The sequence below is a fragment of the Penicillium robsamsonii genome, assembly GCF_028829455.1.
Source record: "Penicillium robsamsonii strain IBT 29466 chromosome Unknown utg000005l_segment0_segment0, whole genome shotgun sequence".
Taxonomy (NCBI): Eukaryota; Fungi; Ascomycota; class Eurotiomycetes; order Eurotiales; family Aspergillaceae; genus Penicillium; species Penicillium robsamsonii.
Genome location: NW_026643223.1, coordinates 4,415,510 through 4,435,182, shown reverse-complemented (window position 1 = coordinate 4,435,182; position 19,673 = coordinate 4,415,510). Strand labels below are relative to the sequence as shown.

Below are 19,673 nucleotides of genomic sequence, written 5' to 3'. Positions count from 1 at the left end.
GGACCCCAGCTTATTCTAATCCAGGATGTGAGGACTCGGTGGAATTCTACATTCCTAATGCTTCGTCGTGTAAAGAAACTACGCAGTTTCTTCCAGCCCTTCTGTGAGGAGTATGACTATAAGGAGATGTTGCTTAATAATCAAGAATGGCGTCAAATCGACTATCTTCTACAAATCACTCGGCCATTCTTTAACTATACAACAGAACTCTCGAAGACAAAGGAGGTTACGACACATCTTATCTTCAAGCTTTACAATGCCCTTTTTAATCACTTTTTCGAAGCAGAGGCACTACTCAAACGCAAACGTGTTCCATGGAAGTCAGATATACTTAAAGCACTCACAGCCGGTCGCTTAAAGCTTGATGAGTACTACTCTCAAACTGATAATCTCAAAGGACATATCTATGCAGTTAGGACAATGCTAGCACCTAATAGCAGATTTTAATTCTTCTTATCTGATAATTAGGAGCCTCACTAGCGTGATACCTACCGGAAATCGTTCCAGGAGTTATTGATTCCGTATCAAGAGCGTCTTACGACAAGTCATGGATCGACCAATACTCCAACAATAGCTTCTGGTTCTAGGCTAAATAAGATGCTAAAGAGTAACAAGATATCTACGAAGCCAGCTAGTAATGAAATAACATAATATCTTAATAGCGGTATGTTAATAATCTGTTTCTTCTCTATAGAGGATAATACTAATCATTTATACTACTAGATCTAATTAAGATTAAACCTCTTTAATTCTGGCGGGAGAACCAATCCCGTTTCCCTGCAATCGCGTTACTTACTCGCGATATTCTCTCTATCCCAGTAACTAGTGCTGGTGTCGAACGGCTCTTCAATACTGCTCGGGATGTTTATCACTACCGCCGTGGTCGTCTGAGGTCCGAAACAATCGAGGAGCTTATGTTATTTCTATGTGCAACAAGATTCAATCTTAAGGAAGCTGAGGCAAAGCAGCTCCAGCAGTTCTTTTCATTAGCTGAGCTCGAGTCATTAAAGGAGGAACTTAATGATCATACAGAGGATGCTGAGCTTGATTTAATTAGTGACAATGAGGAGGAGGAGGAGGAGGAGGGAGTAGACAGTAGACCACGAGAGACATCTCCTCATCTAATAGATATAGATATAGAGGTGACAGAGCCACAGTTACCAGAGTCTGCAACTCAGATACGGGCCTCAGGGAGGAAACGTAAGAGTAGAGCAGATGATGATTTTAAGAAATATTAGAGAAATATATACTGATATAATCATCCAATTTATTCTAATTTATTCTGGAAGACCTATCTGTAAACAAAATACTCAATATTACAAGCAAAAAGTGCATTAATTATGCAGCTCCACTCTAGAAGGCTGTTTAGCTGGTTTGCTCTATATTAGGGCCCCAATGGGTTACCCAATGGGTTTTGGGTTATTACCTATAACCCAAAACCCATCGTTGGGTCGAGGCAATGGACCCAAAACCCATTTTGGGTTGGGTTGGGTTGGGTTAGGTCCGGGTTATAGTGGGTCGTGCCGAAGTCTACTAGATACCCCCAAATCTATCAACTTCCCCTTTGTATAGGAGTCCCATGGGAGTCCCACGGGAGTCCCACGAGAGTCCTACGGGAGTCCCACGGGAGTCCCGTCGAATAGACCAATAAGTGATATATAATAAGTGGGTCATTACCTATTTATGATATGTAGTCGCGCTACTTATTGTTTAGAATCTGCTAGTAGCAGGACGCGACTCTCCTACGTGTAAAGGTAGGCCTTAGAGATATCCTTTTCATACCCTCTTCCATTTTAATAAAATTGTTATTTAAGTATGTCTCAATATGAACTATATGCTGAGGCTGGCCCTTCATCCCAGGTTTCGTTCTCCCAAGCGGGAAACCCTCCACCTTCTTCAGTCTATAGTATTAGCATCATTAACGAGCCCCTTACGCCAGATCATTCAATTAGCCAGCAGCCGATCTACAGCGGGCCCGAATCTGCAATCCTCCATAGACCTGGCTAGGAACCGCGGGTGAACCTCACGAACCTCAAGGAGGTTCACCCACCCGGAGGTTAAGGTTCCATGACCTAGAACCTCCGGGCGGTTCTATCTTGGACCGAACCTCATGGAGGTTACCCGCGGGTGAACCTGAGGTTCAACAAGCATGACAAATAGGTAAAAAACGTGACTTAGGGTCAACTACATAAATTATGTAGAAATAGGCTGTATTCTCTCGTAATTATAAAACAGAAGTTCATTAATGTATGCCCTTATAGGAGGATTTAGTGCATATCATGGATTCAGCTTCGAATTAGGGTTTTAACTTTTAATTATCAATGGTTTATATTATATCTATAGTGCAGTGTCTGGTTATAGTTCTGAAGAGTCAAGATTCAAGTAATCAAGCTATATACCCATCCAGTAGTCTCGACTTCTTCCGTATTCTACCGGATGCACGATGCTGCGTATCAGGGAAGTTAGGTAAGGGTGATGCCCTATTCTTATCTGGTTCCGTAAATTCATCGGTATCAGAGTCTTCCTCATCGTCAGAATTAACTGCAGGCCGCTTTCCAGCGGCGACTACTGAGAGTAGCGGTGCGTCTGGAGTTACTTACGTAAATGATATAGCAGCCGGTGTATTAAGACGTATCTCAATATCCTCCTCATCATCACTAATTACCTCGAAAGCATGTGTCTGGACATCAAGTGCTTCGGCCGAAGCGGCTATCTCATGGTCTAAAAGATACTCTTGGAGAATCAGCCGCTGCTCCTCCTTGATATCGAATCTTGTTGTACACATGTATAACATAATATCGCGAACAGTCTCTGGGTTTAACGACCCCCGGCGGTAGTGGCATACATCCCGGGCAGAGTTAAAAAGACGCTTAACTCCGGCACCAGTCGCTGGAATTAACATGATATCACGGGTAATGCTTGTAAGAATAGGGAATTCCCTCTGATGATCTTTCCAGAAGATCCGAATAGATCCTTTAATAGTATCTAATTAGGTAAGGTTAGTTATATGATTCACAAAGTAGGCTTACTTACTTACCACTCTGGAGATATTTAGTGAGCTCGTCGTACTGCGGAGCAGTTAATCGTTATGAAGAATCGCCGTTAAGGGCCTTCTCAAGCTCCGATTCAGTTGTGAATAACTGGCTATCAGATTGTATCATCTCTAATGGTATACGTTGGCTGTATCTCTTAAAAAAAGACTGAAGACTCTCGCGGTATTCCTTTCTATAGTCCTTTCCTGTCTTAGGATCTGGGTCCTAATCACTTGTTAAAAAGAACTCCATCTTACTCGACGGCGCTAGGATCGTCCCAATTACATAGAGATTACCTTCGATACTATCTGTCTCGGCGTAGTATTTTTTTAGTTTCTCTTTCGCAGCATCGAGGGAGGAAAGCATTAACTGTTTCCAGGGAACCTTCTTTCGACGAAGCTGACCTATCGATCTTTTAAGATGATCGAAGAGCTTATTGTAAATCCTAAAGACAAGGTGGATACTCGAGTCTTTGGTACGATAAACTAGCGTAGTGAGCGTAAAAAAGGGCTGAAGAATATAAAGCAGATAGTCAATCTGTCGCCACCCCTCTGCACTCAATGTAAAATGGTGTTAATCATAGTCGGAACAGAACTTATTGAATGCGATATGAAGCCTCTTCGCCCGTCGGAGCATTAGAAATGTCGAATTCCACCGTGTACGAACATCCTAGATTAGAAGAAGCCGTAGCGTATTACTAGGCTGGGTATTCAGGAAGGCTTCCTTACGTTAAGGGCTTCCGTTGATATAAACCGTAAGACCTCGGACCTATCAGGAATCAGAATAGTTAGTATTATTAAATCATAATTTATGATTCATAAATAGAAGCATACCTTGTTTAGAGTATCGGCGATCTCATGTTTCTGCTGGCGCGCACGAAGTAAACGTACACGATCATTAGACCATTCTGTCTCGGCGTTATCATTCTTTGGCGAAGCCTTGATTTTACTAAGTAAATCAACTAGACTTAATTGAATAACATGCGCAAGGCAGGGCACTTGGATAATCGTAGATTCCGTCTCCATATGTAGCTTCTTGATTAAATCATTCACTGCTGCGATAAGTGTCTTATTATTAGACGCATTATTAGTTATCACCGCGAGCACTCGGTCAGCGATTTAGTGCTTTTATAGGATCTGGAGAACTACGTCCCTAAGGTTCACGCCAGTATGAGATCCAGAAATTGGCTCAAACCTAAGTAGGACCTCACGATACTCCCATTCCTGGTCTAGGAAGTATCCTGTGATAGCCATAAATGCGTGCTTAAATGGGGATGTCCAGCAGTTAAGCGTAATCGACATTTTTACACCAGATGGGAGCTGTTATAGTGTCTCTTATTAATACTCTGTAACGAAACCCCGGAGGCGGTCGCGAATCACCTTTCTTAATGGAACGCTCGGTGATGTAGGTGCTAGCCGTGCGTAGGAAATAAGGTCATGGAATTCTTGGTGCTCGACGAAGAGGAAGGGTAAATGTGATACAGTGATTAGGTTTAGAATCTTCTGTTCCCATGTTTATTAGGTAAAGAGAGGCGCTAGTCTTCTCTCGGCCTAGAATATAGTGAATTCATTATTAGTATTAATATTGAATTTAGGCTATTTCGAACATACCGCGTCGCTAAGTAGTTACTGGATATTACCCTTCTTCGTAATTCGCTGTCGACACCTTGGCCCATTAAGATGCTTCTGCATCGATAAGTTTCCAGTATGATTTATAGCTGGATGCGTAAGAACTATACGGCACCGATTGCACATAACGCCAGGCTTTCCATCTTTAGTATGTGTAACTTGTTGAAACCCAGTCCAGCAGTCTGCGCGACGGCTAACCTCCCAGTTTAGCCGCTTTTTCTTACTAAAATCGGTTTAAAGCCACTAGTTAACGAATTCCGCGGATATGTCGGTAGTAAAGACGATATACTCGTTAATACTATCTGGCTTGATTCGCGTAAGGGTGTCTAGGGCCCGAGGTCCTGCGCGAGATCGGACTTAGTTATCTAGAAGGTCTGGAAGGTCTAGAACTGAATTAAACTGGCTTTCGCGTTAGGATAGCGTATCGTCAGGGGTAAGGTATTGTAGCGCGTCTAGAGGTAACCCTTCGAAGCTAGATGATGCGTAGCCGTAGCCGTCGGTAATCTGAGACATGATAACTTTAGTAAACCAGTGTAACTTAGCGAAGATAATAAGGAACTTACTAGTTATTCTGTAGAAGTTACGGGGTCTTCTTAGGGCATCTGTTTATCCCTGTTCTATAATGCTTAAATTGATATATTAACTTTTATAAGCCCTATCTATATCTGATTCGCTAGTATAGTGGATCACTATAGAAACGAACCTCAATAAACCTTAACTAACCTCAACGAACCTCAATGGACCTCATCGAACCTTAACGAATCTTAACGAACCTTAACGAGAACCTTAATATAGGAAAAATAGAATGTCTAAGTCTAATAATTAGGACATTTAAACCGGATTCACGGTATATCTAGATTAATTAATCTGAATTCTAAAAGATAAAGTGATAGAAGAGGATATAACGGTTTAAATGATATTAAAATAAGGGGGAATTAAACTGCATCTTTATAGTTTTCTTGAAGAACAGTAGTTCTACTAATAAAGATACACATACTTTACAATGTCTGCGATATATATATCCATAACTTTACATGCCATTTTATCGATGACCTCTATTGATAACCCACCACGTCGATATCATCGAATATTACCTATAATTTATAGGTGACCACGCCTCCTATTTACTTTTCAATGAATATATCTTTATAATTCATTATGTTGATAAAGTATTCGGTGGAAAGTCTATTGGTTAACGAAACAGCTGTAAAAAACAGAGATGAATCATCAATTTTATCCAGCCAAAAGAGGAAAGGCGTCAAGAAATTATGTATATGCAGGTTCATGCGGGTCGATGGAGGTTGAACCTCAAAGAACCTCTGGAGGTTAATGGGCGGTTGGAGGTTAGTAAGGTTGGAACCTCACCTCAAGAGGTGAGGTTCGAGGTTCCGGGGTAGGGACCCATGCGGAGGTTCAAAGCCAGGTCTAATCCTCCAAACAGAGCCGAATCCGATTCCTCCAACCCTCCGTCGTATCGGTCCTAAACATCAAAAGTTCTGGGTTCTTTAGACTTCAATGAATAAAGCCGACTTTATTGAGTGGTGGCGTCATACAGCAGGTGCAAACCCATACCCTCCGCTACATAAAGTGAACTTTAATGCAAGGTATACCTCTACCGCTTAGGAACACTTTGATCAAGTAGCCCACTTCTAAACTGGGAAACCAATGGCACTCTGTCGGAGATATGGAAAAACAATCTTACACCCATCCTCATCAGCAAACGGTTCAAAGTCACTCGCTGCGCATTTATCTAGTCGCGCATGTATAGCTGCATCGAAAAAGGGGTCTATACAACAGGATATACAGCAATCGCTTAAACTTACGGTATTATATAAATCTGATTCTATATTCTATCTATCTAATACTAATATTTTCTTTACACTTAGGCCACTCGCCCACCTACCCGCAAGGTCTTTAACTAACAGCGATTCGAAAGAGCTTAAGTCAAATTCATAGCGAACTCACGGCTTCCATTCGAGGTCCTCCGGCATAAAGAATTCGAAGATCTTATTATAGAGGCTCAGCTTTCTTAACAGAAGCTTACCCTTCTATCACCAAAGACCGCGCGGCGTCGGCTCCAGTCAATCGTCCACACAGAGCAGCAAAAGCTTCTTTCTCTACTACCAGCTGGAGCAAAGTTATCAATTACCCTTGATTATTAGACTTCACCCTTCTAACAGGCATTCATGGCAATCACAGGCTATTTTGTGGATACTAACTGGGATTATCATGAGATCCTTCTAGGTTTTATGCCAGTTCACGGCCAGCATATAGGCTCTAATCTCGCAGACATTCTCCTTAAGATTCTTCAGCAGCAGAATATTATAAATCGAGTAATTATAATTACTACAGATAATGCGTTAAACAATAAGACCTTAGTTAATAGTCTATGTGATTCAATCGAACGGATAGAGCTTCCTAATTTCACCGAGATTATGCGGGTTCCATGTCTTACTCATGTGATTCAATTAAGTCTGAAAGATCTCCTTGGCCTAATGAAGGCTGATCCAAAAAACGATAAAACAGTAACAGTCTGGTCGGAAGAAAACGGGAGTCTTCTTTAATAAGTAAAGAGATAAAAGGGAATCATTTACACACTAGCTAAGGTAAAGTAATTAAAGCCTTCTTACAATTTTATTTCATACTAACCACTATACTACTAGGTACGGGCCTTCGCGGTTTTTATTAATGCTAGTCCACAGCGACGGGAGGCATTTCTAAATCTATAAAGTGAAGAACTAAGGCTTACTCCGATCCAGGATGTACGAACTCGGTGGAATTCAACATATCTTATGCTCCAGCGCGCTAATCGACTTTCCGGTAGCTACCACAGATATTACGCAGAACATCAGCGCCCAGAATTCCGGCTAAATAAAAGCGAGTGGCGGCAGATCGAATACTTACTCCATATCACAAAGCCTTTCTATAAATGGACTGTTAGCCTGTCAAAGATCAAGGCGATAACAATACATAATGTATTCCGGGTCTATAACCGACTGTTTACCCATTTTGAGCAGGCCTAGGCCCGCCTTCGACGAAAGAAAGTGCCTTAGAAAAAGGCTATGCTGAAGGCCCTTAAGGCCGGAAGTAAGAAACTCTTAGTATACTACAAAGCGACCGAGTAAGCACATAGAAGCCTATATGCAATTAGTATAATTCTTACACCCCAGCATAAGCTTAAATACTTTAAAGGGCCAGAATGGGCAGGTGATGTTAATAGCATGGATTCCTCCTAGTATAATGTGTATAAGGCGTCTCTTCATAAGCACTTAGAGGAATACTTAAAGCGCCAGCCAGAAAAGTAAGTACTTCCGAGGGCAAAGCCCTCCTCGCATAGTACAGATGCGATAATGAGTCTCTTCGAAGAGGATTAGCCAGAGCCACTACCACAGCCGAAGACTGGGTGGTAAGAAGAACTAAAGGGATATCTTAATACTGGTATGTTTATATGATCATGATCATAAGTTAACTAATCTAACCCTATATAGAACGGAGTTTAATTAATCCATGCTACTTCTGGAAAGAGAATGAGTATCGGTTTCCGACACTTATAGCGGTCGCACGGGATATTTTCTCTATCCTAGCCACTGGTGTAGGTGTTAAGCGCCTCTTTAGTACTGCTCGCGATATCTGCCATTATCGACGAGGGTCATTAAACGAAGCAATAATCCAGGATCTAATGATGCTCCGTTGTTTGTCTAAGTTTAACATTGAGAGCGAAGAAACTGGTGAAGATTTCCAACCTAAGTCTATTCTGAATCCAGACGAAAGGACGGAGGTTAATGAGGCAAGGGAAGCGAAACTTCCTGAGTCTACATTAGAGGGAATTAGCGAGGGTGAAGATGGTGAGAACTTGGATAAAGTCGGAGGTGTTGATGTTAATATAGATCAGGAGGCTGCCGAGGAGTCAGATGATGATTCGGCACTACATCCATTGCCTCTTATTATCATTGATTAGACTGCGACATCGCCCGTCCATGGGCACCTAGGAGGTGCCCAAGGCCCGTCCACGGTGGGCCTTGGGCTATTTGGATTTTCGAGTGCCCGTCCATAACGCCCAAGGCCCACGGGCATGCCCACGGCGGGCATGCCCACGATGCCCACCATTGCATAAAGTCACCCAAAATGGACGTATAACTCGCTGACTTTGCATAATAAATAACTGTTATTTACACCTGTTTTGCTAACTCCATGTAAAATGGCAGTTTTAATCTATAACATCTATAAATTTTACTGAAATATCTATGTATATGAGAAACTAGTATATATATGATACGAATTGGAATAAAATTTTAATCGAAATACATCATGTTGTGTGGTATTTTTATTAACTTATTAAATCATACTGTAACAGCTTAAAGATATATATTCAAGTCAGTGGTACATGTCTGGCATTTTCCATAAGTAAAATACTACTTATAGATTCTACTTTATCTCTCACTCTGGTATATTTCTTATAGGTAGATCGAAAGATAATTAGTATAATTCTTATTTTATAAGCTTATATCACTAAATTCTGTTAATTATATCACTCAAAGACTTATGTTATTATTCTGGGAGTTTTAAATCCTTCGATTATAACTTAAGATGGGCGTTTAGGTATGTTCCCATGGGCGTGCCCACGGGCGTGCCCACGGGCATGCCCATGGATAAAGACACTTATAGCCAATCAGCTTATAACATATAGTGGGTCTACACTTAATTTACGATCTATCAGATCTATATAAAGCACCCCTTTTACTAGTAATCCTCGTTTCACACGGTCGTAAGTTACCTATTGTAAGTTCAGATCACTCACTCTCCTATAGTCGTTATATTATCCCTTACATCACATTAACCATGTCCTAACCTAGTGCCTATACCGCAGGGCCTTCTTCACTTCCTCCGAGCTCCTAACCAGACCTCTCCTACGTCGCCGATATATTTAATCCTAACCTTAATCTAAATATTAATCCCAGTCTCTTTAACAGCTAACAGACTTCTATCTCACTGATAGAGTCCGAGTTCACTCAACCGGCTATTCTTGATTACTCTCTTAAACGCGTCGGCCCCGATCGGAGAAAGCAGTTTATCCTCTACGACGCGATGAACACCGCGTCTAAAGTAAAGTTTATCGAGTGGTGGCGTACCACAGTACGCGGCAGCAGTACTGAGACACAACAAAGGCTACGATGGGATGCAAAACACATATCAGATGTCTGGGAGAACTTCGACCAGGTAGCACATCATATTACAGGCGAACCTTTAGTCATGTGTCGGACGTGTGGGGTTACATTGCCTCATCTAAGTACAAAGCAAAGCGGCACCAATACACTTAAGCGGCATCTAGCCTTAGGTAAATGCCAAAAGGGTGGTAAAAGTAAGTCTACATAACAGTCGATTAAGGAGACTATGCAGCATATACCGGTAAGTCTTATATGATTATACCCTTTAAGATAACTAACATATTATATATTAGGCACTGGAGTTATCTTCTAACTCAAAATTCTCGAATGATAAATGGGAAAGAGAGCAGATTGAATGTCTTACCAGTCTGAACCTCCCTTTCCGGATACTTAAGAGGAAGTAATTTGCTTCCTTGATTCGAATGGCACAAAAGGCTCCAGCTGAACCCACTTTACTCCATCCTCGCACTGCTCAACGCCGGCTTAAGAAATTAGTCGACGAGGAGCAACATATAATTCTCGCTACCTTACCATAAGATGCGAAGCTCTCAATCGCCCTCGACTGCTGGACATCGCCTTTTCAGCAGGCATTCATGGTAATCACAGGGTACTTTATCGACCGAGACTGGAATTACCGTGAGCTCCTACTTGGTTTCGAACCACTTAATGGGGCGCATTCTGGTGTGAATCTAAGTGAAGTACTTATGGAGATCTTTAAGAAGCTTAATATTACTGATCGTGTGTTAGCGATTACATCAGATAACGCGTTAAATAACATAACTTTAGTATAGGCAGTTTAAGACTCTATTGACTCCCTTAAACTAACGAATAGCCCGGTGGTTATTCGAATCCCTTATCTTGCACATGTTATCCAGCTAAGCCTTCGCGAGCTACTTAGATCGGTGAAGGCCGATCCCCAGAACGATACCACAGATCGGAATGTTTCAGATGTCTAAGCCCAAGCCCAAGCTCGATCGCTCCGTGCTTCACAGAGTGAATAAGTCATTATACAAACCCTTGTCAAGGTAAGTGTATCACTTTCTTTATCACTTAATATATCTAATAACTATCTAGATTCGAGGGCTTGCTGTGTTCATTAATGTAAGCCCCTAACGTCGCGATGATTTCTTCCGTCTCCAGACCAATGGAGTAAAACTTGCGCCTATCTAAGATGTCCGCACCCGCTGGAATTCTACCTTCTTAATGCTTCGTCGTGCGAAACGCCTTAGTAAGCCCTGCGATGAATACTGTGATAACATTAGGACTCAGAAATATAAACTCAGTAAGGCAGAATGGCGGCAGGTCGACTACCTTCTGTATATCACAGAGCCGTTCTATCGCTTTACCTAGACCTTGCCAACTCCCATGGGACTAAGAAAATTTTGGTCCCATATCCTGGTCCCATCTACTCCCATGGGACTAAAAAAATTCCGGTCCCATTACCCTAGTAGTCCCATGGGGGTCCCATGGGAGTTATGGGACTCCCATATGGTCCCACGCTAGCATAATTTTGCCAAGGATTTCCTATTTCAGCTGCACAAAACTGCAAAGTAATCAGATAAAATACTGTTATTTACAGGCGTATGAGTGTCCCTACTTTCAATGTCTAACAATATGGTTTTGTTATATGACATAGTCCATAATAGAGTTAACAAATGACTCAAGTATATATCAAAAAGCATCCATCTTCAAAAAAAAAACTTCATATACTAGATTGTGGTGGCTTTTAGGCGCAAAGGAGATTTAAACATAGTATTAGAAGGAAGTGGTTAAGCAAAATATATATTTACAGAGAGGTACTACACTACATTTTCTACATATTATTTAGAAAGTATAAATTTGACAAAGATTTTAACAAATTATATTTAATTCCCGCACCATAAGAAACCTTACCTCTAAATTAGTTATATTCACTTTAGAATAACTATTCATACTACGTGGTTATTGAGTAATTTCGGGATAAAGAAGGCTTAAAAGTGAGAATTTTCCCCTTAAAGTTATGGGGGATTGTAGATACCCCTAAATCTAATCAATTTCCCTTTTATATGGGAGTCCCATGGGAGTCCCACGGGAGTCCCGCGGGACCCCCATGGGAGTCCCGTCGAACAGACCAATAAGTAACATATAATAAGTGGGTACTAGCCTATTTGTGATGTATCTTCGCGCTATTACTCGTTTAAACTCTACTAGTAGCCGAACGTGACTCTCGCGACTGTAAAGGTAGGTGTTAGAGATATGCTTTTTAAACCCTCTTCTAGTTCAACAGAATTGTTATTCTAGTATGTCGCAATACGAACTATACGCTGAGGCTGGCCCTTCATCCCAGATCACATTGTCCCACGCCGGAATTCCTCCACCTTCTTCAGTCTATAGCATTGGCATTATTGATGACCCCCTTACGCCAGATCATTCAATTAGCCAGCAGCCAATCTATAGCGGACCAGAATCCTCAATCCTCCAAATAGAGCCGAATCCGATTCCTCCAAATCTCCGCCGTATCGGTCCTAAACATCAAAAGTTCTGGGTTCTTTGGACTACAATGAATAAGACCGACTTCGTTAAGTGGTGGCGCCATACGGCAGGTGCTCACCCACACCCTCCGCTTCATAAAGTGAACTTTGAAGCAAGGTATACCTCTGCTACTTGGGAGCACTTTAACCAAGTAGCACACTTTCAAACCGGGAAACCAATGGCACTCTGTCGGAGGTGTGGAAAAGCGCTCTCGCACCCATCCTCGACATTAAATGGTTCGAAGTCACTTACTGCACATTTATCTAGCCGCGCATGCATAGTTGCCTCGAAAAAGGCTTCAACACAACAGGATATACAGCAATCGCTCGAACTTGCGGTATTATATACGTCCGATTCTACATTCTATCGATTTGATACTAATATCTATATTATATTTAGTCTACTCGTACGCCTACCCGAAAAGTCTTTGACCAACAACGATTTGAAAGAGCCCAAGTCAAATTTATAGCGAACTCACGCCTTCCATTTCAGATCCTCCGGCATAAAGACTTTGAAGATCTAATTACAGAGGCTCAGCTTTCTCAACAAAAACTCACCCTTCTATCACCAAAGACCGCGCGGCGTCGGCTCCAGTCAATCGTCCATACAGAGCAGCAAAAGCTCCTTTCTCTTCTCCCAGCCGGAGCGAAGCTATCAATTGCCCTTGATTGTTAGACCTCACCCTTCCAACAGGCATTCATGGCAATCACAGGCTATTTTGTGGATATCAATTAGGATTATCATGAGATACTTCTAGGTTTCATGCCAGTTCACGGCCAGCATACAGGCTCCTATCTAGCAGACGTTCTCCTTGAGGTTCTTCAGCAACAGCAGGTTACCAATCGAGTGATTACGATTACTACAGACAATGCGTCAAATAATAAGACCTTAGTCGATAGTCTATGTGATTCAATCGAACGGTTAGAGCTTCCTAATTTCACTGAAATTGTACGGATTCCATGTCTTGCTCATGTGATTCAATTGAGTCTGAAAGATCTCCTTGGCCTAATAAAGGCTGATCCAAAAAACGACAAGACAGCAACAACATGGTCGGAAGAAAACGGGAGTGTTCTTCAACAGGCAAAGAGACAGAAGGGAATCATTTATACGCTAGCTAAGGTAAAGTAACTAATGCCTTTAACAATTTTATCTAATACTAACTACTATACTGCCAGGTACGGGCCTTCGCAGTTTTTATTAATGCCAGCCCACAGCGACGGGAGGCATTTCTAAATCTTCAAAGCGAAGAACCGAGGCTTGCCCCGATCCAGGATGTACGCACTCGGTGGAATTCAACATATCTTATGCTCCAGCGCGCCAATCGCCTTTCAGATAGCTACCAAAGATATTACGCAGAGCATCAGCGCCCCGAATTCCGGCTTAGTAAAAGCGAATGGCGGCAGATCGAATACTTACTCCATATCACAAAGCCTTTCTACAAATGGACGGTTAGCCTATCAAAGATTAAGGCGACAACAATCCATGATGTGTTCCGGGTCTACAACCGACTATTTACCCATTTTGAGCAGGCCCAGGCCCGACTTCGGCGAAAGAAAGTGCCTTAGAAAAAGGCTATGCTTAAGGCTCTTGAGGCCGGAAGTAAGAAACTCTCGGTATACTATAAAGCAACTGAGCAAGCACATGGCAGCCTATATGCAATTAGTACAATTCTTGCACCTCAGCATAAACTTGAATTCTTTAAAGGACCAGAGTGGGCAGGTGAAGTCGATAATATGGATTCCTCCTGGCATGACATATATAAAAAGTCTCTTCATAATCATTTGGAGGATTACTCAAAACGCCAGCCTAAAAAGCAAGTGCTTACAAAGGCAAAGTCCTCCTCGCATAGCACGGATGCAATGATGAGCCTCTTCGAGGAGGATCAACCAGAGCCACCACCGCAGCCGAAGACTGGGTGGCAAGAAGAACTTAAGGGATATCTTAATACTGGTATGTTTAGATGATCATGATTATAACTTAACTAAGCTAATTATATATAGAACGGAGCATAGTAAACCCATGCCATTTCTGGAAAGAGAATGAGTATAGATTTCCGATACTCGCAGCGGTTGCACGGGATGTCTTTTCTATCCCAGCTACTGGCGCCGGTGTTAAGCGCCTCTTTAGTACTGCTCGCGATATCTGCCATTATCGACGAGGCTCATTGAACGAAGTAACAATACAGGATTTAATGATGCTTCGTTATTTATCCAAATTTGATATTAAAAGTGAGGAAACTGGGGAGGATTTCCAACCTGAGGCTACCTTAAATCAGGACGAAAGGACTGAGGGTGATGAGGTAAGGGAGGCGGGACTTCCTGAGTGTATACCAGAGGCAATTAGCGAGGGTGAGGACGGTGATAACTCAGATGAAGCAGGAGAGATTGTTACCGATCAGGAGGCCGCTGAGGAGTCAGATGATGATTCGGCACTACATCCATTGCCTGCCATCGATACTACAAGTCAGGCACGCCCCCAAAGAGATCGTAAGCGGCGTAGGGATGAAGATCTATACGAGTATACTAGATAGTTTAATCACAGGATACTATAATTACACTACTTTTTGAGAGGAATTAATCCAGAATCATTCAATGCTACCTCCCACTGTAAGCTAAATACCCATTAATACAGGGCATTTCTGCATATCTTATGCAGGTCACGTTTTTCTACGTGTTTGCAGTGTTTACAGTCCCATGGGAGTCCCATCAAAGTCCCATGGGAGCGGACTAGCACCTCACTCCCATCTCTTGGCACTCCCATGGGACCATATGGGAGTCCCATCTACTCCCATGGGAGTGGTCCCATGGGACCAAATGATGGGAGTTGGCAAGGTCTAGCTTTACCACAGTGCTTTCAAAGACTAAAGAGATAACAGTACACCATGTTTTTGGTATTTATAACGCCCTCTTTAAGCACTTCGAGGAATCGATTACACGACTCACTCCGAAAACCATACCTTAGAAGAAGGCGATGCTATAAGCCCTCAATGCTGGGATGGCAAAGCTTACCTCTTACTACACAAAGACGAAAGAGATCCATGGTAGTCTCTACGCGATTAGAACAATTCTTACACCCCAGCATAAGCTTCACTTCTTCTTAAGTAAGGCGTGGGGTACATCGGAGAACGACATAAACTGGAGTGATCAGTATAAGGAAACGCTTCGCCAGTTCATAGCTCCTTACGCCTAAAGACACACTTAGACACGGTCCCTACGAGAAGAGTAACCCCCTAAGCGTCACTCAGCCAGTATAAGTGACCTAGACGCCCTCCTTGACCTTCTGCCTCACATCCACTCTGATCCATTAACGTCGGAGCACGAACTTGCTAGATACCTTAAAAAGCGTACGTTATATTCACTGTTATTACGAGCAGGAATACTAATACCTATGATAGTAAGGAGAAAGGTCGATCCTTTACAATTCTGGAAGGAATATGAGAATGAATTCCCAATTCTTTCCAGTGTTACTCGCGACATTCTCTCTATTCCTATAACAGGCGCTGGAGTTAAACGTCTTTTCAATTTAGCACGGGATGTCTGCCACTACCGACGTGGGCGGCTGAGTGCGAAGACAGTCCAGGATATCATGATGTTCCGGTGTAAAACCCAGTTCGACATTAAAATAGAAGAACTACCCGATGAGGATACGTCCTTAGATTCAATGCAAGAAGCAGACGAACAGAGAGAGGCTGAGCTTACCACTGACATGCCTGAACTAATCAGCGATGGTGAGGATTCCGAGGATAATGATCCTGTTAGACTGATCGAGCATGAGTTTATAATGGAGAGTCAGCTTCCTCGTCCTTCTATAGTGCTAAGTACGCGGAAGCGACAGAGAAGTGAGCTAGTCGACAGCGAAGATGAGAGTAGTCCTCATCTCCCTCATTATGGAGATAAGGGTAGCACTCAAAAGCGCCCTGGTTTAAGAGAAGCAAGGAAGCGTGGCAAACCCAATGATGATCAATTTGTATCGTATTAGTGTGAATGTATGAATATAATGAATACCTAAGTCATTATGCAAAGGCTTCCAAGGCTCATTTCTAACCCCGGTCAAAAAAGTGACAATGTATCAAGTTATTATATAAAGGCTTCTAAAGCTCATTTCTGACCTCGGTCAGAAAATTGACAGTAGTATCAAGTCATTGTACATGTAATCGAATTACTCAAAAATACAGAGAAAAAAATGCACAAATAATGCAGGTCACGAGGTCAAGAAATTCTGCTTACTAAAAAGGCCCATGGGCGCCCACGGTGTCCATGGACAATGGGCCCTAAGGGTAGGGCCCGTCCATGGGCGTATGGATAGTGCCCATCGCCCGCTTACATAAGGCCCGTGGGCACTGCCCACCCGCCCGTCCATGGGCGATGTCGCAGTCTATCATTGATAGTATAAGTCAAGCTCGACCCCAAAGAGATCGCAAGAGGCGTAGGGATAATGATATATATGAGTATACTAGATAGTTTAATCATTAGATTCTATATCACCCTATATTCTGAACGCGGTCAGAAATGCAGTATACATTCTGACGGCTGTCAAAAGCCTATAAAGCATACATTCTGACCGCGGTCAGAAATGTAGTATATATTCTAACGGCTGTCAAAAGCCTATAATAACTAAATAAGCATATATTCTGACCGCGGTCAGAAATCCTGGTTATAGAAAGTATGGTTTAGGTTTGCCGCGCACTCTACTCTCACTGTAAGCCAAATACCTATTAATACGGGGCATTTCTTCATATTTTATGCAGGTCACGTTTTTCTGCATGTTTGCATTGTTTACAGTCCCATGGGAGTCCCATCTTAGTCCCATGGGACCGGACTGGGTACCCTAGTCCCATCTCTTGGCACTCCCATGGGACCATATGGGAGTCCCATCTAGTCCCATGGGAGTGGTCCCATGGGACCAAATGGTGGGAGTTGGCAAGGTCTAGGTTTATGCCAGAATTTATGCTAAAGTTGGGTCCAACTGGGTTATTGTTGGGTTTATTGGGGCCCCAGTACTGGGTCCGGGTTGGGTCCGGGTTATGAGGTTTCGACCCAACCCAGTACTGGGTTGGGTTCTGGGTTGAAGGTTTCGACCCAGTACTGGGTTCTGCGGAAGTCTAGCTCCGTACGAGCGGCTTCGGTCCGGGCAAAGTGACCGCACTGCTTGGTGATACGCTGGCTCATAGCCGCGACAGAGCCCATCACGTCCTAAATCACTCGTACGATAGCCTCGTTCTCTGCCCCCTCGGGCGCCGGAGTCTCGAGCGACTGAAGGAGGGGCGGTACTAGAATGCCCCGGAGATACGTGGGCCACTGCGTACGGCGAAGCCATGGGTTAGCGTCATCGACCTGGCCCGCCTCGACGGTATGCTCGACCGTCGAGAGGGCCTCGGTATAGCGCTGCTCGACCTGTCGTACAATCTCCTCGGCCTGGCTGGATGGGATCGGTGGCGCTTGCGGTAAATGGGTGATCCCAGGCTGCTGCACCTAAAAGTATGATGAGCCTGCCCCTCGTACGAAGAACCGCTGACAGGTCACTTGCTGCCAGGATCGATTAAGGAGATCTCTAGCTCTCTGCTGGTGCTGAGCTCGAGGGTGCCTAGGCTTCGTACGGACAGAGAATCTATGCGTTATCCGCCAGTGCTCCTTCATCGCTTTCAGGCTACGACAGACATACTGACAGTCGGTAGCCACAGTACATAGCATGCCGTCGGTATAGATAGATAGAGCTTAGATTAGGTCCTGGACACTTAGAGGGTACTGTAGAGTGGTTGGATCGGACGAGATACCTTCCCATATTCCTATGGTCGCCGCAGCCTCCTGGGCGTGGCGTAGAGAAACCCGATGAGGATCGTGGGTAAGATGGTAGGTGATCTGCTTTAGTCGTACGGCTACCTGATAGGACTGACAAACCACTAGAGGAAATCGGGGTACGAGTGAGATAAATTGTGGACTTATGGGGCTGGTCTCTGCCATCGCAATAGTGATAGCTAAGGATAGGCTCTAAAGGCTGTCCCTTATATAAAATCGTACGAAAGATAAAATCCACTTCTGAGTAGGGTATTTATAAGTCTAAAGCTATAGCCTTTTTTTTTTTGGCGCTAGAAAGGGGGGAATAGCCAAGAAGTTCACGTGGAGGACCTATAATAAAATATATATCTCCTATAGGATTAAACTTAAAAGGATTATACGGAGTATATATGGAATCGGTGAATAATTAAATTAAAGGATAAATCTCGATATTAATAACTTGGTATATCGGGACCTAGGATGTGGAGGATTAGATAACGTGTACCTAAATTTGTATTCGTACGATACCTTGACTCTGTAACTCTTAAATCCTAAGCCCAAAACTTCCTACTTTGACTACCTAGTGTATTGTCCCTATCCCCTCACCTAAGCTGCCAGTACCACCAATATACCTATCGTACGATCCCGATCTATACTGCTGTAGCAGTACCACTAGCACCGTTATCGTCATTAGCTTCGTCCGAGTCGGTCAGCTCCTTAACCCGGCTTAGGGGTGGTAGAGGAGCAGACGCCTGCGGGATGTATCGCGGCTCGTTAGAGTTTCGTACATTGCACTGCGCTGTCTGTTCCTTCCACTTATAATTAGCACAGCATCCCTCCTAGGTACTAGGTAATCGTACGACAGATTTACTAAATGGGTGGCCTTAGCGAGACCGATGGCATATGCCTGGGAAACGAACTCCACGAGAAGCGATTAAGAGTCCATTGACGTACGACGGCCGTGCACTGCGGATCTGTCCAGATTAAGAATTAGTGGCTGGTATTAACCTAAAGAATATTAACGTACTTAATCAGCCGAGATGACTGGAGTAGACCTTGCCAACTCCCATCATTTGGTCCCATGGGACCACTCCCATGGGAGTAGATGGGACTCCCATATGGTCCCATGGGAGTGCCAAGAGATGGGAGTGAGGTGCTAGTCCGCTCCCATGGGACTTTGATGGGACTCCCATGGGACTGTAAACACTGCAAACACGTAGAAAAACGTGACCTGCATAAGATATGCAGAAATGCCCTGTATTAATGGGTATTTAGCTTACAGTGGGAGGTAGCATTGAATGATTCTGGATTAATTCCTCTCAAAAAGTAGTGTAATTATAGTATCCTGTGATTAAACTATCTAGTATACTCGTATAGATCTTCATCCCTACGCCGCTTACGATCTCTTTGGGGGCGTGCCTGACTTGTAGTATCGATGGCAGGCAATGGATGTAGTGCCGAATCATCATCTGACTCCTCAGCGGCCTCCTGATCGGTAACAATCTCTCCTGCTTCATCTGAGTTATCACCGTCCTCACCCTCGCTAATTGCCTCTGGTATACA

General features: G+C 43.3%; 4 protein-coding genes across 4 annotated transcripts; 2 read left to right on the top strand and 2 right to left on the bottom strand.

Annotated features, from left to right (window-relative positions):
- Positions 1 to 57: 57 nt before the first annotated feature.
- On the top strand, positions 58 to 1,140 carry N7447_009710 (uncharacterized protein; the record flags this gene model as incomplete). The annotated part of the gene is made up of 3 exons (XM_057233972.1): positions 58 to 368; positions 827 to 1,088; positions 1,135 to 1,140. The coding sequence occupies 3 exons, from the start codon at positions 58 to 60 to the stop codon at positions 1,138 to 1,140; spliced, it is 579 nt and encodes a 192-aa protein (XP_057083514.1).
- Positions 1,141 to 2,386: 1,246 nt separating this feature from the next.
- On the bottom strand, positions 2,387 to 3,161 carry N7447_009709 (uncharacterized protein; the record flags this gene model as incomplete). Its single annotated transcript, XM_057233971.1, has 4 exons — positions 2,387 to 2,568; positions 2,632 to 2,731; positions 3,038 to 3,068; positions 3,142 to 3,161. 4 exons carry the CDS (start codon positions 3,159 to 3,161, stop codon positions 2,387 to 2,389), a joined length of 333 nt encoding a protein of 110 aa, XP_057083513.1.
- Positions 3,162 to 14,198: 11,037 nt separating this feature from the next.
- Positions 14,199 to 16,314, top strand: N7447_009708 (HAT dimerization; the record flags this gene model as incomplete). The annotated part of the gene is made up of 3 exons (XM_057233970.1): positions 14,199 to 14,286; positions 14,337 to 14,822; positions 15,731 to 16,314. The coding sequence occupies 3 exons, from the start codon at positions 14,199 to 14,201 to the stop codon at positions 16,312 to 16,314; spliced, it is 1,158 nt and encodes a 385-aa protein (XP_057083512.1).
- Positions 16,315 to 17,528: 1,214 nt separating this feature from the next.
- Positions 17,529 to 18,021, bottom strand: N7447_009707 (uncharacterized protein; the record flags this gene model as incomplete). The annotated part of the gene is made up of 2 exons (XM_057233969.1): positions 17,529 to 17,807; positions 17,998 to 18,021. The coding sequence occupies 2 exons, from the start codon at positions 18,019 to 18,021 to the stop codon at positions 17,529 to 17,531; spliced, it is 303 nt and encodes a 100-aa protein (XP_057083511.1).
- Positions 18,022 to 19,673: the final 1,652 nt, after the last annotated feature.